This window comes from Fusarium redolens, assembly GCF_020744475.1.
Source record: "Fusarium redolens strain MPI-CAGE-AT-0023 chromosome Unknown BKA55scaffold_5, whole genome shotgun sequence".
Lineage (NCBI taxonomy): Eukaryota > Fungi > Ascomycota > Sordariomycetes > Hypocreales > Nectriaceae > Fusarium > Fusarium redolens.
Genome location: NW_025763668.1, coordinates 2,167,543 through 2,184,711, shown reverse-complemented (window position 1 = coordinate 2,184,711; position 17,169 = coordinate 2,167,543). Strand labels below are relative to the sequence as shown.

Genomic DNA, 17,169 nt, shown 5'->3' with positions numbered 1-17,169 from the left:
GTGACCGCCGGCGTCGGACGCCAGCCATTTCCCGCTTCCATTCTCGTCTCGTCACCAAGAGAATGAATGGATGGATCAGAGACAATTCCATCCATGTACCTCTACTACCGAAAACAGACTATCCTGGTACTGTTAGTGAGGTGAGGTGCCTCTATCGCCCCGCCCGCTCTTTTGCTCTGGCCTCTGTTGTTGCTAAAACCAAGGTCGCCCGCGCAGTCGGAGTCCCTTATTCCAATTGCTTTTCTCTACCAGAGCAGAGTTCACTGTCGTCACTAGTTGAACCAAACCTTAGCAAACCACCTTCACATTTTTTAATCTCCTTTCTACTTTTCTTCTTTTTCCCTTCCCACTAAAGCCTTTTACCCTTCCTCCACCGAAACATCTTGCGGTCTACCCCAATTGCGGTCTTCTCATTGTCCTTACCTAAGGCAGATACTACTATTACTCACTTGTTTTTGTCCCCCCCTGCCCCTCCATCACAAGCACAGGACAGGCACAGGCACAGGCACAGGCACCGCGAGCGAGCGAGCGCAACGTAGGCCAAGTACGAACGAGCATCAACCCAGTCAAGTCCGCACGAGTCATCTATCCCCGAACCCTGGTCTTTTCTTTTCTCTCCCCTCATCATGGCCACGACAGACAAACCTCGGCGACGGTTTGTTCCAGAGCCCATTGAGACCACATTTTCAACCAGCCGATCAAGCAACAGATCAGATGAGAAAAAGACGCCTTGCACAATGAGACCTAATCCCGAACCTACACCCGAGCCCTCGCCTCGTTCTCCATCTCCTGGCTTGAACGAGTTGCAAAAGAAGCACGAGCAGCGACCAAAGCGACGCTTCGCTCCTCAGTTGATCGAGTCCTCCCGTAGAAGCCGTAGAGTTGGAGATGCAGGACCTGCAACCAAACCTTCTGACAAGACCGACATTACGCCTTACACAAAGAACATTTACACCGCCACAAAACACCGCGGCAGACGGCGAGACGATGCCCACGAATCTCCTTCCAATGGCCCCAGACGTCGCGAATCCGAGGATGAAAATGTCGTTTCGTTCTTGCTAGAGATTGCTGCGAAGGAGGCGGAGCGCCAGATGCAAGAGGCCGCTCTGGCTGCTTTCCCCAACAGCCACGTTCGTGAAGGAAATGTCGACCATTTTTACTTCCGTGAGAGTTCAGGAAGCGACCAATCTCCCGAGAGCACTTCTCCCATGCATGATCACCATGGCCACCCCGTCAAACACCATCACAATGTGCGGCGGCAATCATCCGACAGCAATCTCGGCTGGTGGCATAAACACATGCAGGAGCATGTCGAGGCCAAGCAGGAGCAGGAACAGCAGCAGAAAGATGAAGATGCTATGGCGATTGACGAGAAGCCCGAGGATATGGACACCCTAGTTGAAGAACCTACAGTGGAAGCACCAGCGGTTAAGAAGGACGAGGATGTTATGATGCGAACCGATACCGCAGACCTCGATGCAATGGACCTTGAACCTCCTCCGGATCCGATGTGGACCACCTCCAACACCCCTCGTGATAGCAGTAGCAAGCGGTCATCGATCGGTGTCAGTGGCCCGATTGGTGAGACGCATATGCCGTTGCTTGACACAGAATCTTATTTGACAGCCGAGCAACGCAGCAAAGCAGCTTCCCCGGCACCTGCAGCATCCCGACACATTGGCGAATCTACGATGCCCTTCATCCCATCGGCCCCGGCCGTTGGATCTGCAGATGTCCCGTACGCCAAAGCTTCTCAAATACCTCCAGACACCGGCGGCTTTGCTGCCACGCGCAACCTCGCCCGACCCTTCGGATACCGACCTTTCGGACGCGGATCGCCTGCTCCCTCGTTCCAGAAGAAGCGTCTGGGTGTCACACCGCCCATGCTCGGCAAAGATCTCGTCTTCCGGAGGTGTCCGTCTCCCAAGCAGACGAAGCTCGAGCCCGATCACCCATTCGCAGAACGCCATGCCGAAGAGAAGTTCCGGGATCTTTCGGGTCAGAATGGTCTCTGGAGAGGCTATTGCTTCAGATCAGACTCAAATGACAACTACCTGGTGCCAGCAGACCTGCATGCCCCACCGATGCTCGCCACGCCCAGACCGGCGGCCACTCCCGGTGACGCTTCAAAAATCAGCTCTCCACCATACACAGACGAGCCTGTCATGATCGGAGCAGCCAATGGCCAGGTCAACGGCATAGCGCAGCACCGGACACGGGCCGGTCCCCCCAAGGGTCTCCACATGCTGCATGGTATTAATGAGCGCCTGCAGAAGGAAAAGGCACATGCAGAGCTCGAAGATAAGATTGATCAGGAGTTTGATGACAGCTTTGTCACTCAAGTGTACAACTATCTATCACTTGGCTATCCCGCCATGGCACGCGCTTTCGATGGCGAGCTTTCACGGATAAGCTTGATGAGTATTGAGGACCTTGAGAGAGATGATGAGAAGCAGCTTGCTCAAGGACACCTCGTCGAATCAGAGGCCGATAAGCCTCGCGATCAGAGATGCCCTCGATGGCATGCTCTTCAATCCTATATTAAAGAGTGGGCTAGACAGCACCCTAACCTCGACAGCATGGACCCCGTTGGATGGGGTGTCCGAGAACGGCGAGGCAGCTGGGCTGTCTAAGCTTCACATTGCGATATCGTTTGCGCTTTCACTGTTTGAATGCGCCGTGTTTACAGGCTTCGGTTTCCAAGATGTTGATCGATTACGAACACAACTGTTTAAACCATGGACGGGCGTTTTGCTTTCACATCGTGGAACTTTCTACGTATGTTGTTTCGAGTTTTTATAAGAAGCATGCTGGGACGAGGAAGTCCCCGGAGCGGGTTTCGTTGCAGGGAACAGAGTAGAGGAGGATCAAGTTCTACAAAGGGTTTCTTTGCGATGCTCAGCGGTGGATTACCTAGATGGGGGATTCTACTAGATGACGGAAAGACCGGGGAGGAAAGACAAAAGCTACCAGAAGAGGACCTAAATGGATTGGATGGAGACGGCATGCGAGAGAGCATCGCTGTAGTGATTAGTGTGAGAGTTCAAGGATTGTTACGTACCGCTACACGAATGTGTAGACAGAATACATTTCAGACTCGGCCGAACGGACCGAGAGAGTTTGCGTTCATGATAGTTGAGGCTCCCATGAGTGTATTTGAGTTGACTGTTCCAGATCATGTGAACAGTGATCACAGCTTTGACTCGTCTTTTCCACTCGCCTCAATAACCTTCCATTCTCTCCCACCAACATCAATCGTATCCCCCTCTTTCAATGCCTCCTCACCCAGAATCTTCTCAATCGGCAAATCCGCATCTCCCATCCTAACAGTCCTCTTCCAGCCGTCTTTCCACACCCATCTCTCAAGCGAAATATTCTCTCCAACTCTGATCAGCCCCTGCGCATAACATCCCAATCTCACTACTGACCCCCTCACTACTGACCCCCTCACTCCGTTCTTCTCATCCTCTGTTTGAAGAACAAGCGCCCTGACAGCTGGTTCGCCAGGTACTGCCGTCGGCGTAGCATCGTGCCATAGCTCTTCATACGCTGTGTCGATTCCAGTATCGGGGTTAACCATACTTCCCTTTTCTAGGGTGAGATCATTCGGTTGAGGGTACATGAAGCCGGAGTCGGAGTCGAGAGTGCGGGATGATATCCATTGGTGGAACGTTGAGTGGGAAGTTAAGTTTCCTTCTGGGTCGGGGATTTTGGTAGATACTGTTGTGCCGGCTATGGCCCAGTCTAGACGGGATAGAGGAAGGGGGTCTGAGGGTGTTAGTTATGTGAGATTGGAGAAGTCAGAATGTGCGATTACCATCTTGGCCGGTCCATGATGGGTCGTTATCGGGGAGGAGAATCCGTAGATCGACGAAGCGTTTGAGGCGTGGTGATGTGACGACTATAGTCGATGTTGGCTCTGAAGCTTCATCTGGGAGCCAGCGGATGAACTTTCTTATTGAGATCGTGCCCATTGTAGTAGATGTTCTGTATATGAGTGGCAGTTGAACGAATGGTGAGTGAGTTGAGTCAGGTTTGAGGGGGCGGATATGCGGGGGCGGAATATGGGAGTGGAACGCCGATATCCATCCACCTAAGATTCCGCCAATACAGCGCTTGTCTAACCAAAGCCGTATCGAACAAATGTCTGCAGCCATCAAAGCAAAGGCCCATGACAGACCATACATGGAAAGAGAACAGAAAACCGCCTAAGAAGAGGTTGACATACGTATATGAGAGCAACTGACTCAAGAGCAAGCAAAAAGGGCTCAGACAGAGTAGGAAGACGCTTCTAACAAGGAAAGCCATCCGCTTTGACAGATGCTTCTTTTCAGCCCAAGCTTCCAGAGAGACAACAAGGAGCTGTAGGGGCATGAGCACCGCAGCGCATACTAGTATCCATATGTCAGGTGAAATCGAATTGAAAGCTAAGACATGAGAAAAAGAAAGAGAAATTGCTACAATAATAGTTCGGAGGATCAAATATGAAGCGGAAAGTAGAACTAGATATAAGGGAAAACGCCATTTAGTTCCTCTCGGCATCGTAACGAGGATAAATGTCGTAGTCAGGGAAGTATGGGTGCAAAAGAAGAGTATAAACATAAAAGGCACACGTAGCAGTGCCAGAAAAAGCTTCAGATTTGTAGTGTTTTCGCCCGCAGAATCTTCCAACCTGATATCATCTGAGGGTATGAAGTTTTCGGCAAGAGAGATAGCAGAATATACGAGTAGCACGACATCCCGAATTGTGCGTTTTAATGTCATGTTCCAAGCCAACTTATCAAGCCATAGGTTGCAGACAACCCAGGAAAGCTGCAGCATGGGCTGGAGAAGGAATACCGACGAAAACATTTGAATGATGGGAATGGCGATGCCTTGCGTTTCTGCTTGGTCGAGAACGAAGTAGACCGCAATCTCGATATATGACAGGACTGCTAGGAAGAATACGCCTCAATATGCTGAGCTGTGGATATGGCTCAGGTCTCTGATGCCGTCGGGATTATGCACAGAAATCTCCTGGCAGTTATTGATCGGCTCGTTTCTCGTTGGTACCGTGTAGAAGGCTTCGATTGCTATGGCAAGAGGCGCAATGAGAAGGATGATAGGGAGAACCTGGCCAAACGTCCATTTGCTGTCGTCTTGATTGCCTGGTACTCGGAGTTTGATGAGGCGCGTTGTAATCTAAATGATAGTAAAGAATAGCCAATAGACCTGTCCAACAAGGTCAGCAAAGTTCTTAGGATTATGTGTTTGTCACAGCATACCTCGGCGAGAAGTGACGTGAAAAGATCAAGCTGAATACTTAGGACTGAGTAGAACCCAACCAGGAGAGGAACAACAGAGTGTCTCCAGACACGACGAGGCAGAGACGCATGAGCGAATCTGGGGTCCCATTCTCTTCCTGCTAGATAAACTCCTCTGTACCAATTCTTTCCCTCTTCATACAGACGAGATGCAGTTCTACGCAGCCCGCCTTCAAATCCCTCAAACGTCTTCGCAATACGAATAGTGAGCCCCCATACGAGAAGAACGATAAACTTGATAGCTGACTGAAAAGCAATAGAGCTTGTATCTATCCGCTCTTCAAAATAGCAGATAGCAGGCCGGCCACCTTCGGAGTTGAGCCAATGATCCCCATCAAAGGTCGTCGACAGTCCCACCGCCACGGATAACATGGCTTGGATTCCACACATGGCTATTAAACGCCATATGCGCTTTGCAGGGTTATTGGCGAGATGGTTGCGAAGAAACGAGAGACTGGCGAGGTGAGTTACTGAAGCTAGCCATGCCAGGTAGACCATGTATTGCCAGTGATAAGCAACTATATCGCAGCCCATTGATGCATACGCGCCGATGAGAATTGCCAATGATGTGAAGATCTGAACATCTGCGAACATGAGAACACACTGCGGCGCACAGTAACATCAGTACATGTGACTGAACAGAGCATACGTACTTACAGCATTTAACACAGTTCCAAGTCTAGAGGATCGCGACGAAACAGACTTGGAATCATGTTTAAGCCCAGGAAGTCTCTGTAGTATTTCGTGAACTGAATAGTCGATCGAGTTTGGATACTTGGTCAACTTCTGCGTGCCCTCTCTCCGAAAAGGGTCTAATTTCGGATCGAAGACTTTGAGATAGTATCCAACGAGAACAACAACTACCATCCATGCTGTGAGTACGAAGGCTAAAGTTACCTTGTTCAATCAGCCATATGTAATGTTCGGGAGCGGAGCGAGCCTTACACCAATTCCTCCTATATCCCCATACGAGGGGATTTCATTGGGGAAGACTTTGCAGGTAGAACTGCACGTGTCTGATAATTTTGACATTAGAATGAGTTTGCAGTGACGCCGTCAAATTGGAAAACTCGAGAGGGAAGTCATGAGCTATATATAAATCAGGCTGTGGTTTCTGGCCTGCGCCATGAGGTCTGGGCAGGCTATTGAAAGCAGGCTCTGAAAACGAGTGGACTAGCATGCATGATGGTATATCATGTCTGAAGTCGAAAGTAATTGGTGTGTGAGTTCATCTTGCAGGTCAGCCTCATGACCGAAAACGCCCAAGCTGAAAGATGAGAGACTAACAGATCCGTAAAACATGACGATTGGACTGTGTCAGAGACTTAAACTAGAGGTTAGAGACAGGACAGTGGATATTTGAGAAAGTTTAGTATTTGAAGTCTATAAATTGATCATAAACTGCCTTTGTACTTGTCTAGAACCCTCCCATCAAGCCTGGCAGATGCCATCTCACATCGCTTAGACATCGATAACACCAGTACCAGCCTTCTCCTTAAGATACTCACAAATACAATCCGCAGAATCGGTGGTGTAATCATAAGGAGGAACAAAATCCTTCTCCTGCGTAATAACCGCCTCACTGTTCTCAAAAAGATTATCCCTCTCAACAGCAAATCCATCCTCCTTGGAATCAAGGTTCGTAACAATGGGTCGCTTAACATTAACAAAAGCAGTAGTCTCAACGAGAACTTGAGCTCCCATGCGAGAGTTCACTCCAGATGTGGGAAGATCCTCATAGCAGCTGCTGTAAATATGCGCGGTTCCGAAACGAATTGAGGGAGCGCGGCTATTAACGTTACTCCAGTAGTTATGGTGGTAAGTAACGTGGAGCTTGCCGGTGTCTTGATCGCCGTTGCTGTCGCTGTGGCCGATAAGACTGGCTTTCCAGTGGTCGGAGAACTTGTTCCATGAGAAGGTGAGGAAGTCGGAGCCGCGCTTGGCGTCGAGAAGACCGTCGTAGAAGTCCTTGTCGCCGGTGATGCCCTCAGCTGAGAACTCGTTGTGATCGATCCAGATGTTGGTAGAGGTCTCAATGTCGATGAGATCCATCTCTTTGGGAGGGTTCTTCATCGCAAGGTTACGGATGATGACATTGTCGGCCTTCTTGATACGGAATCCACTGTCAGTGAGTCCGGAGTTGGAACCGACGCCGAGGATGGTGGTGTCACTGTTGACGTTCATGATATCGCAGCCGGCGAGTTGGCCATCGATGTGAATGACACCTCCATCGGAGAGAGCAGAGGTGAGCTCCGAGCAAGAAGTGACGGTGACAGGGTTACCAGAGCCTCCAGTGGTCTTTGCTCCGTATCCAACGAGCTCATCAACTTTGGCTGCACCGCAGCTACCAGATGAAACAACGACACCAGCAGGTTCGGAAGCTTGGGGGACAGGACAAGCAGTAGCCAAGAAGGCGGGAATAAGAGAAATAAGGGCGGATCGCTTCATGATGAATAGGCACAGCCTTAACGATGGACAGATAAAGAATGTAAGTAAAGTTCAAAAAGAGTGTAGTTGAAAAGAAAGTGAGTTACCAAAACACCATCTCCACGAGAGAGCAGAACAGATATAAATGTTTTGACATCTCCACAAATATGTCATCCGATTAGACTTAAGATTAAGTCTAAAGATCAGGAGTCTCACTGCTCTGCTATGTTTGGCGGACGACAATATCACCGCCTGGGCGTCACCGAGAAACAGGCGCCAAGATGCTTATTCCCCGTTTTTCAGATCCTGTGAGTGGAAACATTGGAGGCTGAGATATCTTGGCGGAGCGTTCCTGAAAACAAGCGAGCTTGGCTGGGTTTCAGGGCTGATGGAGTGTTTATTACCGGATGACAGCGGGCGGCTGCGAGTTTCTAGAAATGTGCCAAGATCGACATCTGTAGTTGAAGGGAGTTACCATAGGTCATCAAGAGCTTTTGTAGCTAAGGTACCTATGTCAAGGTATGTACTTACGGGGGCTTGAGATGCTCTCATCAAGGGCAGAAAACGAGCTTATCAAACGTATGCTAAGGTTATCCTAAATTATCTTGAGATGCCATAAACTATCCTAAGCTATCATGAACTTGTCCAAGTATTTACATCACTTAGGATTGAAGGTATGAAATTAGTCAAGATTAGAAAATTAGCCCCTGGGTGGTAATGAACAACCCTACTTAAGAAATATGGACAACACGCCGCCCTATTGGTTCTCCTGTCACGAAGCACAAGAGAAGCACCCCCTATCATAGTATTTCTCAGTACCCTGTGGGTTATACGTGATTCCCAAGCCAGCAGGTCCAACTCTGAAGGGGTAACACTCAGTGTTGCCCTTTATGTACGCAAAACCTTGACAATCTGCTCGTTGGAGACAGATGGCAGCGCAGTTGGCGAGACTTCCAACTGGTTTGATGATATAGTTTAACAGACGAGCGCTTTGTGCTTGTTGACCACTTTGACCGGGGATACCGCAGGTGACGTCGTCGCTTAGAGAGGCCGAGGGTACTGCACAATCTGTGGGCTCTGCTTGTGCTGTTTGAGTAGTAGTTGGTTCCCCAGACGCGCTTGTTGTGGCTTGACTGGTGGAAGAGTCCTCGCCAGCTGGCCGTGTCGAGGTGATCATGGTTGTGGGAGCCTCAGTCGTCTGACTAGAGAGAGAGGCACTCTCCGACTCAGATGCAGGATGTGAAGAAGTAACTTCGTCGCCGCAGAGCTTACATCTCATACACTCCAAGTCGCTCCATACGCCAGGGGCGTTAGAGACCCCGTCGATAGCTGGGTCTGAACTGAACATACACTTCATCCCGGATCGAGTAGGATCGATTGCAAAGGCTTTGCATGACCTATCAAGTTTGCAAATGAGAGCACAGTCTTCGAATGTGTTTTGGTTAGGGAAATCAGCGAGACTGCGGGCATATGGCTCGACATTGCGTGGCCAACCACGCTTGCCACATGTTGCTGTTGAGGGCACAGTGTTTGCGGTGGAGCAAATCCCAGGGGATGGAACGCCGTTGGCACATAGCGCTGCTGTAGTGGTGGGAGGTGTAGAAGTTGTAGTCGGAATGATTGCTGATGAGTCGGCCTCGTCGCTGGCTTGGCTTGCACTCGTGGCTGATTCAGCGTCAGAGGTAGTCGTGATAGCAGGGTTGGTGGTCGTCGGCGCCGCCAAAGTCGAAGTCGTCTTAGCCTCCGCGGCACATGTCCACTGAGGCATATTCGCAGGGTCTTGTCCAACAGAAATGTAATCGAAATAAGCATTTCCCTGTCCACAAGCATGGCAATCCATATCCGTAAACCAGAAAAGCTCACTTCCGGCCTCGGCGACCTCAGAGGATCTAGCATCGTGCAAGCTACAGCTGCCAAAGGTCGCTGCATAAGACTTGCAAGAAGGATACTTGGCACAAAGGTCGCGGCATTCGTTGCTAAGACCACAAACGCCCCTCGTCGAGGCAGTCAGGAAGGGCTTGGCACAAGCTTTCGCTTTGCCTTTGACTTGAGTACAAGACTTGGCGGGTGTATCAGCATTAACGTTAACGCATACGGAACCAGCCGGTTGCTCGGTGCACTCGTCTTCTTGAATACAGCTGCGGTCGTAAGCCCAGGCAGCGTCAAGGCCCCCGTTGGTAAGAATATCAGCCCAGCTGGTAGCGAGGAGGGTACATGTGTTTGCGCAGCCGCTGCCTTGATAGAGCCATTCGAAGCTTTGGCAGTTAGAATCTGAAAGGCAGAGTGCAGCGCATTGCTCCTTTGTGATTTTGCTTCCACCGTATCGCTTGTAGCCTTGGGTACTGCTATAAGGCCTCTTGGCGCAGCCTCGGCCAGGTGCGCCTGTACCGAGTTTGGCACAGAGCTTGGGGCCGGAGGTGGTAGGATCGGTGGGTGCAGAGGTCGGGGCGGAGGCGGAGGCGGTTGTCTTATCGGTTGCTGAAGCTTCACCGGTAGTGGTTTGTGCTTGAGGTGACTGAGTGGTAGAGAGATCAGAAGCCTCAGTGTTAACGCTGGTGGTAACAGCTGTATCTACAGCAGGAGCGGTGCTTGTTTGAGCCGGAGCAATGGTAGCAGCATGCTTCGACGTAGGAAAGAACAGCGAAATGCCATCAACCCACTCATCACCAATTTTGTTAGACACAAAGACTTGGTCGAAGTAGACCTCCGCAGAGCCTCCGTTGACACAGTTGAGCTCAAAGCGAATCATTCCGCTTGTAGTGGTAACAGGCATAGAGTCGACAAACTCCAACCAGTTGTTGCCATCAGCGACAACAGGAAAGTACGGAGTCGCTCCAAATCGAGCATTTCCATAGAATCCTTCGATGCGACATGTGTCCACGATAGCATTGTTCACGATAGAATACCAGAAGCGAACAGTGAAGTCACTGGGCTCCAGATTGTCGAGCTGCTGTTGGATCCAAGGGTTCTCGAATACGAAATCTCGCTTTTGACCGGGAGTTCCCGAACTGGTCTTGAGTTGTACACAGTTCCTCTCCTCGGTATGATCTCCCTGATATCCTGGACCTTGCAGGAGTTTCGCATTGCCGCCCGCTTGAAAGGCGTAGATACCGCCATCTGATGAAGGATCATAGCCTCCAAAGTCGCCGTTTGTCACAGAATTAGTGATGATGACTGGTCCGTCGGTCGTTTCGGACGGAGGTGCTGATTTTGTTGCTGTTCCGCTGGCAACTGAAGCGGGATCCGTGGTCTTGGCTCCGGCTGGTGAAGAGGGCTTACAATTGCTGGCAGCAACAAGTTCAAACGAACTCGCAAAAGCCAAAGCCACAAGCGCTGAAAGGGAACGCATATTGAACGAACGAATAAGCCAAAAGGCTAAAACGAGAGACTGAACGAAAGAAAGTTATCAATCACCTGCGCCACCTGAGAATAAGAGCGAGTCCATGATATATACTACAAACCAGAGGCGTCCGCCTCCCGCTGCCTCAATCGTTCCCCTGACATGATGGGAAATTTCCGCGGTCTTTGTCTACGTTTATCGCGTGGAATTATTCGATAGTTCTCAGCTTTGAATCAATAGCACCGATGGGGTTTCCTTTTTAGAGAGGATGATGGGTCTAGATTGGGTTGGCTCAGCGAGCTATTGAACGCCTAGTGGGCTGTTTATACAGAACCCTGGACTCTGATGGGTCTTGCTAACGTTTGGTTCTGATGAATACGGTCTCGAAGATGTCAAGTTTTACCTGGCAAGTCAGACTCCTGCCTCTCAAATGCTAGCTCCAGGTTCAACTACCGATCTCGCATGTTTTGTTTAACGGGCCATCCCGAATCCAGACTCTCGGGATTTTTCAGGATCCAGCGTTATGAAGATCCTAGGCAGACCCTGAGGTGATAAAAGAGACACCCTAGGATGTTTAAAGATGCCTTCATTTTTAGATGAATTTCGTCGAGTTTTTTTTTTTTTTTTTTAAAAAAAAAAAAAAAATTAAATTAAGGAAAGCTTTATTAAGATAACCTAAAGAAAGAAAAAATCTTATAAGCTCTCTTCTTTTATAAAAATCTTTTAATACTTAATAAATATATCTCTAAATTAATATTAATATTTTAAACTTCACTTGCGATTAGGACTCTGAGTCAATACGTGAGGCACCAGAGTTCTGCATCCAGTAACTTAAAGTTTGTCGCTCGGCATAATGGCAAATGGAAGCCTCCATAGCTGTTAAGCTTTTAAGCTTTCTGGAAGATGATTAATCTCTCTCATTTGATTATAAATACCTGCCGTGATCCTAATGAGTCTGCCACATTTTCGCAACCGCAATACAGTTGCTGCCCGTCCGATCAAGTATTCCAGTAAAACCTCGACCACGACCCCCAACAAACAACAATGAACATGGCCTCTCCCTTAGAAAGGCTTCCAGGTGAGGTGGTGATTCATCTGATGCGCTCTTTCTATTCTCCAGTAGATCTTCGATCATTCATCTCAGCATCTCCAATCTTTCTGCAGTGGTTTCGTACCTACCGCCAGTCTGCTCTAAAACCCATAATCGAGCTTTTAAAAGCGGTATATCAAGACGAAACACTTCCCCGAGAGGCAATTCGAGCCGTCCAGATGCGATTACAAGCTCATCTGTTTCCTTATCTGGATCCATATGAAGTTGAGGGAAGAATGGCTCGGATGACTCTGTCGAAGCCTCCGAGCGAGAAAGAATGGAGTGGCAGCCTCCCATTTCTCTGTGAGCTATTTAGCCAACGGCAAGATGCCGATGCTCTTATATCGGAATACGCTGTAGATGCGTGGAACAAGCTACTTGGTGAGGCCAGAGTCAGGGCCGAACGCGATTCTTCCTTTACGTGGCTTCCAGAGTTTGACCAGCCTTTAGTCCTCTCCCCAAGCGAAATAATTCGTTTTGAGGAGGGATTCCTTGGCTTCGACTATCTTCGACACTCTATATACCATTATTTGGGGATCCTAGAAGGTACCGTGCGGCCAGAAATGTCGAGACCTGCTTGGGACCATCGTCCTTCGGTCCTTGAGGGGTATAAAGACCCACGATGGTGCTTGCGCTCGTTTCACTCTGTTTTTCATTTCGTTTTCGGCAAATATCGCGAGCTCATACGCCGTGTCGATAGGGAGCTTCGTGAAAGGGAGATCGCCAATGGTGGGAAGAACATAAGAGTTTGCCAGTTCCTTCAATGGACAACATATCAAGAGCACAGTTGCGTCATCTTCCTCTGCATACAAGACTATACCCTCCTACGAAATCTACGACCTATGGATCAAGCCCATGTCAGGCACTTTATCCTAACTTCGTTTCTTTGGATCGTTTTGCGCGATGCGACGGGGTATTTGACACTGGAAGACTCATTCATGCGCGATATCGATCAACACGGCTTGCTGACCGAGTCACCTCGCAAGCCTATACATGAACCTTGGACGCGAGCAAGATACTTCTGGGATGGAGAGCGGATGGGGAAGATATATGGGAATCAGCGGTAAGTGTAGTGGTTGCTGGGATGTTGATGTTAGATAGTAGATGATTATGTCTGAGATGGCTACGGTGCTTCCACGTCGTTTGAGACACCACCGCAACCCGCAACCCGCAACCCTTCGCACATATCAGGCCAGTCGCATTACTTCGAGATTCTTGTTAGGGTGAATTAGCATCTCGTTTCCTCGTTGAAATGGTCCATGAAACGCGACCGGGCGTCTTGGACGTCTGAGGCTTGGGGCGATATTTAACAACGCAAGGCTCGACGATCTCCAGCACTTTCTATTTACCTAGGCCTCAGGAAGCAAGAAAACTTCAACCCTAAAGTTAAGGTGATAAAATAAACTAACCTAAAGACCCACTAAGTTTATACTAGATTTACCTAGATTTACCTAAATCTTTTGGTTACTTCGAATAGAGATCCTAAGTTATTTTGCCTCCCCTATCTAGGTTAAGGCCATGTATAACACAGCTCGTCGTCATGCTTACTGATACTCAAAGCTCTACGGCTGAGGCGGAATAGTGGTCACAGCCGCTTCCCATAAAGCCCTTCCAGGAACATCATGGACAATGCCGATCCACGGAAACGGCTTCACTTTGGCCTTCACGTCCTCCCATGTTCTTATCTCCAATAGATTTGAAGCCTCCCGGATTTCCTCCATGACAGGTGCATCGCAATCCCCAGTCGTCAATGAAAGCCCATACACAAACACTATCCAGAACCGCAGAGGCCGATACTCATCCCCTCGCGCCAGTAGTACACGACTCCCAACATGCTCCCTAAGCAGCTTGTGCAAGAGCTTACAGCGTACATTCTTGAGATAACTCGCAGACCATGTGACGGTAACCAAGAACGCCAATAAGGCCAGCTGCCACACATCATCCATTAGATCTTGTGGCCTCGTACCACCCAGTGGCGCAAAGTCAACGAGTCGCTGCCACATCGAGATAAGCACATCCTGGTACTGCAGACCCGACATCTTCGCCTTTCCGGGTCTTCGGCACAGCGCCAGCAGCTCACGTGTGACCTGCTGCAGCAATTCACTCATCTGGTTCAGCGGATACGGTAGATTTCGAGCAGATATCGGTCCTGCCGCTGCTGCTGTGAGCCCCGAGTTACCGAAGCGTGTGTGTGTGCCCTGCGCGACGGCGAGTTCGATGTCGGTGCGGCAGATCTTGTGGAGTAGTGCGCGGTTGCACTCGCGTATATCGGAGATGCCGCCGGGCCGGAAAGTGAGGAGGTTCTCAAGGCCTTGAAGGTGCATGGTGCTGGCGGTGAGGTTTTGAGTTATGTTTGAGTGGATTGCGAGGGAGATTATTATGGCGATGTTGGAGTCTTTTTGTGCGGCGGATGGTTGGGAGAGGCGCGGGTTCATGAGGCGAAGGGCTTGCGAGAAGTGACGGGTTGCTTCGGTGCTTTCGAGGCTGGGGGTTGGGACGTTGCGGAGGACGTTGAGATATGTTGCTGCCATTGCGAGAAGACAGTGCAGGCCTGGAATCGAGTCAGTGATTCAGTGATAGCCTCACGATAAGGGTTGGGGAAGTTACAAGCTTGGTCTAATACCATGTACCTGAACCATGGTGATCCAATCTCGTCTGTAGGACGGCAAAAGGCGTATGGGTATATGATGTTGCAGATCGCCGTATGAACTGAAGGCGGTCAGTGAGCTGTTGTTGGAGAGCTAAGCCAAGATGAACTGACATTCGTAGACATAGTATCGCATTGATGGAGTGAATTGAACTGGGAATAAGAAGTACGTATACTCCTTTCCTGCGTATGGGTTGTTGATAGGATATGGGGTGTTCGTGTCTGTGATCTCTTGAAACAACAAGGCCTTGTCATCGCTGTCGACAGTACCATCAAGACCCTTCGTTCCTTGTTCTATGCTTACATACTTCTTCGATAGGTCTGTCCCCTTGTATAAGTTATTCAAATGGGGTGCAGCATGCCTCCTCCCGCGGCCTTGTATTGTACGACCAAGATTCTTGCCCTTCATGACATGACTTCGTATGGCCTTGCGGGAGCCTGCTTTATTGGCAGAGTCATTGTCGATGAACTGGAACTTCATCGTCACATGTGACTATCACAATAGAATATATAGAGCTCGATTCGAAGCTGGATACGATATACGATGAGGATGTTGAATGAGCATTCGATCTGAAGGTGAGATTACGTCGATATGGGTAAACTCCGTAAACCCCGAGAGGGGTAATGACCATATTGGCCAACACCCATCATGACCATGTTGGAGTTGGACAGCAACGCCGCCGTGATATTCTCATCGTAGGTATAAGTAAGAGGTGGCATGGGATGTAAGTCGACGGTCAATCGTGTCGGGGTAGTGTCAACAGGGCATCGGATGGCAGTGATGATGGAAAGTCGAGTCGAAATTATGTGGTAGAATTGTATTCATATCTGAATCCAATTGAACTTCTGCATCATTATTCGAGGCCTTGATTGTCATAGGCATGAAACGGAGGATTAAGCAAGTCGGAGGTTCGTGATAGCAGCCGACTCAGTATCCAAAACCTCGACATGATATTCGGCTTCAGTCACTGTCGGGAAGAACAATAGAACACGGCAAAGAAACATTCCAAAGCCCATCAGGAACAGAAGAAAACCCAGTCAAAGAAATCGAGGCAGACTCGGTGGTAATAGGAGTTTCAGTGATTCCTTCAGTCCGTAGTCTTAACAATATCCTCGGCCCCAGATCTCCGGTTACCCGAGAAGCAACACAGCACTCAGTCGAAATGCTATAAGAGCAATGGCTCCCCGTGTCATGCACTCCAATATATCATTTGAAATTTATTGAGCCCTTTGATGAGGCCTTCTTTAGACTCGGTTATCAAATGGTTTTGGGGTTGAGTAAATTTCATCGCTAGGTTTTCGAAGGTGGCAAAGACTCAATGCAGTCCCTCGTGACCATTTTCAGTCCGAATTACTCGCCCGATCACTCATACCATGGTTTCTACAGATCAGAGCCTCGTAAATTCTCCATGGGCTCGTAGACAACCAATCTCATGGCTCACTGGAGGCTTTGAACTTCTATCGTGCTGTCTTGATTCTTCAACTTCAAGCGAGGCAAGATCAGCCGAAGAGAATCAAAAATGATTTGCCTCCTTTTGTCTTAATATGGATTCAAACACCCAAGCTGAATGTTCAATTCCAGCTCTGCTTTACTAATGCAATTACTGTGAGACTTTGGTGGTCATCTGTAAGCCCGTCCAGGGCTTTACTGGAGGCGAGACCGCCAGTATTCCAAGTCCAGACCGAGACAGGTGGTGTGAAGAGGCTCAGCCATGCTCCAAAACTTGTTTTGAAACCTAAAATAGGAGAGTAGTTTGCCTCCATGATCCAATAAATCGACCGATTGTGGCTTCTTGTGCCGGCTCCTCAGCGGAAGCGTTTGGACCGAATAACAAGCGAGCACCTCGGCCCTTGGTTATGCAGTGATCATCAGGAAAGGGGTAGTCGAAGTGATCTACGAGATGAATCTTGTCGTAAAGTCCAAGCGTGCCCCAAACTTCCCCAGATTCCCCAACAAAACATCCTGGGGTTGTCGGTTCACCGCGCCAGCCGAGAATGATATCCAACCAAAACAAGATACAATCATTCTTCAAGTCCTGTACCGTTTCATTAATGGCTTAAGCCATCGGAAGTAAACATCCTTCACGATAATATCTCTAGTTTATCTTCGGAGCTTCACCGAGCAGAAGATCAGAATCATGATGGTGTAGTGAAAAGCATCTGAGAGCCGAATAAACCCGAGCAACCACGATGATCAAGTCTATCATTTACGATATAGCTAGACACTATGAAGCCATAGACTAGCAACAAACAAAATGACAAGTTTAGCCGCGCAAGGCTTGCACTAATACAAGGCAACCATGATCCCAGCTGAAACTGGGGTAATGAGACGATATACGTGGGGAAGTTTGAGGAGCAGATT

At 49.1% G+C, this 17,169-nt stretch overlaps 7 protein-coding genes across 7 annotated transcripts; 2 read left to right on the top strand and 5 right to left on the bottom strand.

Annotated features, from left to right (window-relative positions):
• Positions 1-626: 626 nt before the first annotated feature.
• On the top strand, positions 627-2,633 carry BKA55DRAFT_537335 (uncharacterized protein; the record flags this gene model as incomplete). Its single annotated transcript, XM_046189901.1, has 1 exon — positions 627-2,633. The coding sequence occupies one exon, from the start codon at positions 627-629 to the stop codon at positions 2,631-2,633; it is 2,007 nt and encodes a 668-aa protein (XP_046052351.1).
• A 557-nt stretch (positions 2,634-3,190) lies between these two features.
• On the bottom strand, positions 3,191-3,974 carry BKA55DRAFT_592349 (uncharacterized protein; the record flags this gene model as incomplete). The annotated part of the gene is made up of 2 exons (XM_046195379.1): positions 3,191-3,744; positions 3,818-3,974. 2 exons carry the CDS (start codon positions 3,972-3,974, stop codon positions 3,191-3,193), a joined length of 711 nt encoding a protein of 236 aa, XP_046052350.1.
• Positions 3,975-4,950: 976 nt separating this feature from the next.
• On the bottom strand, positions 4,951-6,477 carry BKA55DRAFT_662224 (uncharacterized protein; the record flags this gene model as incomplete). The annotated part of the gene is made up of 4 exons (XM_046197628.1): positions 6,249-6,477; positions 5,961-6,200; positions 5,265-5,906; positions 4,951-5,181 (listed from the first exon to the last, which is right to left on the bottom strand). The coding sequence occupies exons 1-4, from the start codon at positions 6,333-6,335 to the stop codon at positions 4,951-4,953; spliced, it is 1,200 nt and encodes a 399-aa protein (XP_046052349.1). The 5' UTR covers positions 6,336-6,477.
• Positions 6,478-6,764: 287 nt separating this feature from the next.
• Positions 6,765-7,878, bottom strand: BKA55DRAFT_662223 (pectin lyase fold/virulence factor; the record flags this gene model as incomplete). Its single annotated transcript, XM_046197627.1, has 1 exon — positions 6,765-7,878. The coding sequence occupies exon 1, from the start codon at positions 7,749-7,751 to the stop codon at positions 6,765-6,767; it is 987 nt and encodes a 328-aa protein (XP_046052348.1). The 5' UTR covers positions 7,752-7,878.
• Positions 7,879-8,323: 445 nt separating this feature from the next.
• BKA55DRAFT_562920 (uncharacterized protein) lies at positions 8,324-11,441 on the bottom strand. Its single transcript, XM_046192343.1, has one exon. It carries the CDS (start codon positions 11,077-11,079, stop codon positions 8,503-8,505), a length of 2,577 nt encoding a protein of 858 aa, XP_046052347.1. The 5' UTR covers positions 11,080-11,441; the 3' UTR covers positions 8,324-8,502.
• A 601-nt stretch (positions 11,442-12,042) lies between these two features.
• BKA55DRAFT_302702 (uncharacterized protein) lies at positions 12,043-13,475 on the top strand. The gene has a single exon (XM_046185602.1). It carries the CDS (start codon positions 12,115-12,117, stop codon positions 13,225-13,227), a length of 1,113 nt encoding a protein of 370 aa, XP_046052346.1. The 5' UTR covers positions 12,043-12,114; the 3' UTR covers positions 13,228-13,475.
• A 247-nt stretch (positions 13,476-13,722) lies between these two features.
• Positions 13,723-15,288, bottom strand: BKA55DRAFT_687935 (uncharacterized protein; the record flags this gene model as incomplete). Its single annotated transcript, XM_046199142.1, has 3 exons — positions 13,723-14,711; positions 14,768-14,869; positions 14,922-15,288. The coding sequence occupies 3 exons, from the start codon at positions 15,286-15,288 to the stop codon at positions 13,723-13,725; spliced, it is 1,458 nt and encodes a 485-aa protein (XP_046052345.1).
• Positions 15,289-17,169: the final 1,881 nt, after the last annotated feature.

Coding starts and splice junctions, on each gene's coding strand:
- BKA55DRAFT_302702 (XM_046185602.1), top strand. CDS start 12,115: ATGAACATGGCCTCTCCCTTAGAAAGGCTTCCAGGTGAGGTGGTGATT.
- BKA55DRAFT_562920 (XM_046192343.1), bottom strand. CDS start 11,079: ATGCGTTCCCTTTCAGCGCTTGTGGCTTTGGCTTTTGCGAGTTCGTTT.